Raw genomic sequence first — 4,934 nt, forward strand, 5'->3', positions numbered from 1 at the left:
TGAAGCAGCTCTCTCTCGCCTCTCCTTAAGCGCTTGTCTCTGATGGATGTAGAGCTGCTAACCCTGGCCATGAGGAGGACGATGGCAATGGGCCAGCTTAATATATCTAAATGCTGCGCTTGCCCTGAGCCAGCCCTGTGTAGTGCTTTCCTCCTAGTGCTGAAATGCATAGCTTACCAGGAGAACGGTGGCAGGACGGGGAGGGGAGAGCTGAGGATTGCCAACAGGGGGGGGGGTACGGTGCTTTTCGTATTCAGGTGACGAGCTGAGATTGCTGTGTAAGCACCTGGAATTGATTTGATCATTGATATCGTCCCCTCCGCCCAACATCTCCGATGAGGAGATAAAAATCTAAAACGTATGAGGTGCGCGAGGGATGACGGAGTTACACTGAACGCTTGTTATCAGAGTGGGGACACAGTTTGTCCTCAGAAGAAAAAAGAAGCATCAGAGGCCATCTGTCTACCTCACAGTGTCGAGACCACACGTAGAGCCGGCAGTGAGGAGAAAACTAGAGCGGATTTCTTTGTTTACAGCTTTGAACGTTAAAAAACCAGACCTGTAGAAACTTACAGGAAAGGTTATATCTGTAAGGATCCATTTTCACTAACAGCCTTTCACTTTCAGTTTGATTCAAAAAGGCATCTATAAGGCAAATGTCTTTATCTAACTTTCAGGGTTATGTTATTATGTGTGATTTCCAGAATGACTCAAAATAGTTAATGGACCATGAACAGAAACATTCTCCCCTTATATAACATCAGTCTGTTTTAAGGAGATAAGGGAAGGAATGAGGTAAAAATATTATCCGCTAGAAAATACAGTCTTTGGTCAAATTACTTTGTAGCATTTTCAGTGGTTTTATTTCTAAGTTGGATGAGAGGCGTCAGGGTGTAGAAGGCTTTGGTTTCTCACTTTGAAATTATTCAAACGCTTCAGCATGTTGGAAGAAAGCACTACCATGTGGGTTGAGGTTGGGGGGTTTTTGGTTTAGTTTGTTTGGGGGTGGTTCTGGGTTAGCAGTCTACATTTTGGGCTTCCCCATGTCTGTCTGGAATGCTTGATAGAGAGACAGACAGCTGGACCGATGGACAGATAAGACAGACAGTCCACCGCCATCCATCCGAATGAGGCTGCACAACAATCCGGTCGCTCCTGCAGGATTATTTTCTTTATCGTTGATTGGCCAATCCCACCTGAGCTCCACATTCTGGCTGTTTTTCAAGGCTGTGGACAGCTGCAGATCACACTGTCAATAGGCTGATTAAACCTCCATTTAGGGACCCGTCATTAAAACCAACCAATCAGATTAGAGATAAGGATGGCGAATGATAGATTGATACTGGGGTGGGGAGGTAAGGAGGGTTGTAGTAAAGCTAGAGACCAGTGATAGTGAGAGTGTGTGAAGGTGTGGGGGGGGGGGTAAAATTATAGTCTTTTTGCAGTATGTTACACATAAATGTGTTGCTGAAACAAACATTTTAAAGCAGGTCAAACAAGTCTTTGGTTTGTTTTTTTCATCTTTGGATACTATAAATATCAATATAGTACAGGTTTAAGGGCAAAACGTTGCTTCAAGGTCTTTTTTTTAAGTTTCTCTTTGTTTCTCCTAAGTTTTAAAGCTTTTCCACCGAAGTTAAGTCAGTCCATGAGTTGGTCAGATCAGTCCGTCTTCAGGCTTTGATGCAGCCGTTGGGGCCAGGGTGACCGGAGCCGTCGTCCACCCACTTATCTAGGCTCCGTCGGCGTGCATTCATAAAGAAGTTGCTGACTGTGGTCAGCTCCAGGCCCAGCTGCTGGGCGATGGTGAGCTGCAGCTCTTTGGATGGACGCTTGTTCTCCTTGAAGATGGCGTGAAGTGTCCGCCGCTGCACATCTGTAAACACCAGCCGGGGCTTCTTGGACATGTTTCCTCGCTCACTCCGGCCGTGGTCCTGTTCCTTACGCTTACAAGCTGTGGAGGATTCACGACAGAGACACACAGAGACAGAACGAGAGAGGGTTTGTGAGTGAGAGCAGAATATACTTGTGTAAAAACAATAATTATGACAGAAAACTGCACTGACAAACTTCTCTCCATCACACCTCAACCCTGCATGGGCGGAGGTTCTTCTCCACATCACCTAACCCTATAAATTCTATTCTATGGTTATTAAAAGTCAATACTAACATCTGAACTATAATCTGTAAATGCAAAACAAGATTTCTTCCAGTGTTTCTTTCAAAGCCACAATACTCCAGTATTAATGGAACCAAATAAGAACATAACTACATGCCTCTTCTACATCTCTGTATCCCAATGATAAATTAAAAATTACACAGACAAACAAATGAATAAACAAAAAATGCAAATGACTAACATATACACATGTCCTACTCTGACACTGAAAGAGAGCGAAGGCAGTGTTACTTCCATCCCAGGACACTTTTTCATAGAGCAGACCACAGGATGCCTGGGAAATAATGGCTGAATTTAAGTCTTCCGTGTTTCGTTAAGGACCTCGGAGCAGCTCAAGTCCCAGAGCAGACAAGCCTGTCAGCCCGGGAACAACGAGCGCTGTCCAGGGTCCTGAAAGCAGCGGTGCGCATCAGAAATAAAATACATATGTGGTCAAATAAACTGACGAATAAATATATAAAATATATATCTAATGCTTGAAAGAAGGTGCCGTGGGTCCGATTGAAAGACAAACCGAACCTCCCTTCAACTAATTCATTGTGTCGTCATTGTGTCGTTTTCTCGCTGAAGTACATATACACTGAGGTTCACCCGTGAGCAGTGACCAGGAGGGGGCAGACGTGAGCTGCCGGAAACAGGCCCATCACGGAGCCTCGGAGGAAAACACTGAACACCATATTCTGACTACAAAGCCACTGTTACAGGCAGTACGGATAAATTTGACTAATACATAAAATAATATTTAATTACGATTCAAGTCAAAACACATTGATTAAAAAAAGAAAAGATTGATGTAGAGAAATTATATTTATTTTGAACTTCTTACAAAATTTGGGGAAAAGAAAGCAAAATATATTTTCTAATCAAATAAAATGAACTATATATATATATTAAATAAGGGGTTTGTATATATTCATAGTTTCATAATGTGGCTTATTCATCTTAACGTGGGTTGGATGTTATGTGCCATTAAATCCAAATGTAGCTTTATTAAGGGTAGTTTAATATCAACATAGAATTTTTAGGCTAAATCAAATGAATTAAAAACGTTTATTTGCTGAACCCACTCCTCTTCTTTTAAAACGCACTCTCTCATATGTGTGCTAAGGTACAGTGCAGCGGCCCGGGCTCACGACCATAAACTTGCTTCTAATTGTGAGTGTAAGCGGCCCGGTGTCTCCAGCGCTGGTAAATATTAACAGAGAGCTGGAGCTCCTCGTGTGAGGGGCTGCTATAAATCAGCCCGAGTGAAGGCCACTCAGACAGGAGGAGCAGCCACAGGGCGACCGGGCCCCGGCACAGGAGACCCGGGCAGAGAGGCTGCTTTTCCCAGGAATAACAACGGCCTCGTTATCAGGTTAATCACACACACACACACACATACACAGCTGCTGCTCCCAGCTAATCATTACAAACACACAGATAACTCCACACACTCAAACAGACTACACACACACACACACACACACACACATACACACTACCACACACACTGGACCTACACTGACACAGTGTGACGATAGTCCCGCGTTTCATCATCTCACAGAACAACAAACAGACCTCTGTGCTGAACATGCTGCGAATATTCATCTGAAAGATCTATTCTACTCAGGCAAATTCAGGTGGGTAATTGAATTCGTGGGAAAAGCAGAATAGACCCAAGATTAATTTCAGAAGCCTAAAATCAATACGTGTATCACATCTACTTCAGCACACGATCACATCTAGTTCACCGGAACGAACGGATCAATATAATGGCGCTCACTCTATTCACTTCAAATTAATTTAGTATTTTTCTAACTGTGAAATTTTTACTTCAGTAAATTTGTATAAATTCCGCAGTTTTATTGCTTTTTATTTCTTCCAGAAAGACATCTTTATATTCAGGATTTTTGTTTTTATAAAAAAGTTGAGGATAAGAACATACGTAAGAAAATGTGAAAATATATAATTATTCAGCACAGACCCGAAACATTTATTTTCCCCATATTGCGAGAATCGATATATCTTTCTTAAAACAAACCAAAGGAAATCCTCACCAGTATAATTAGTAGACTGCGGCATGGTCTGATTTGTGTTTTCATAAAGGCTGATCACGCTAATGATCAAACGATGACACCAAACATTCAAAAGTTAAATGAGTTTTAAACCCTTGCAAAAAGTCACTCACTCACACACACGCACAAACGCGCGCGCGCACACACACAAAGCAGATGGGAAAACCTCAAAAATAATCAATTGCGATTATAGTCTACGAGCACGCACGCAGACACAACGCATGCAGCCGCAGCCTCACTTTTCAAAAAGCCAGAAGATACAGTGCAGGTCATCGATCAGGCCTATTCACGTTGTAAACATGCATTGGGTGTCTGTGAACGCGCACGGACGATATGGGGCCTTTATTGCGCGCCCTACTTGAGTCGTGCCCACCTCAGGTAGAAATGAATTAAACATTATCAGTTCATTTTAGAAACCTAAGTCGAGACAGTGTCAGTTTTTATCCTAATCTTTTTCTATTCTTTTATTTTCTATTCTGCAATCAAGTCCAATGGTTTTTGTCCCAAAGTAAGGTACGGACGGATTCACCATGTAAACAATGACTCCTTCACATTTCACTTTAGTTTAACTCAGACTCTCCGGTACACGCGCACAAACACACGCTTTGGGCTCTGTCTGTTTACACCAAGACTCAACCCCAGAAAAACGCTGATCTGTCGCATCTTCACCAAAATAAACACATTCCTAACGATTTCTG

At 42.5% G+C, this 4,934-nt stretch overlaps 1 protein-coding gene across 2 annotated transcripts in view; it reads right to left on the reverse strand.

Moving 5' to 3' along the window:
• Nucleotides 1-251: 251 nt before the first annotated feature.
• onecut1 (one cut homeobox 1) overlaps nucleotides 252-4,934 on the reverse strand; it is a 6,731-nt gene continuing 2,048 nt past the window's right edge. For both annotated transcript variants that reach the window (XM_062388453.1, XM_062388450.1), the window contains exon 2: nucleotides 252-1,954. In XM_062388453.1, coding sequence (XP_062244437.1) covers nucleotides 1,674-1,954 — 281 coding nt within the window. In that variant the 3' untranslated portion in view covers nucleotides 252-1,673. The remainder of the gene's footprint in view (nucleotides 1,955-4,934) is intronic.

This window comes from Platichthys flesus, chromosome 1 (genome assembly GCF_949316205.1).
Source record: "Platichthys flesus chromosome 1, fPlaFle2.1, whole genome shotgun sequence".
NCBI classification, from domain to species: domain Eukaryota; kingdom Metazoa; phylum Chordata; class Actinopteri; order Pleuronectiformes; family Pleuronectidae; genus Platichthys; species Platichthys flesus.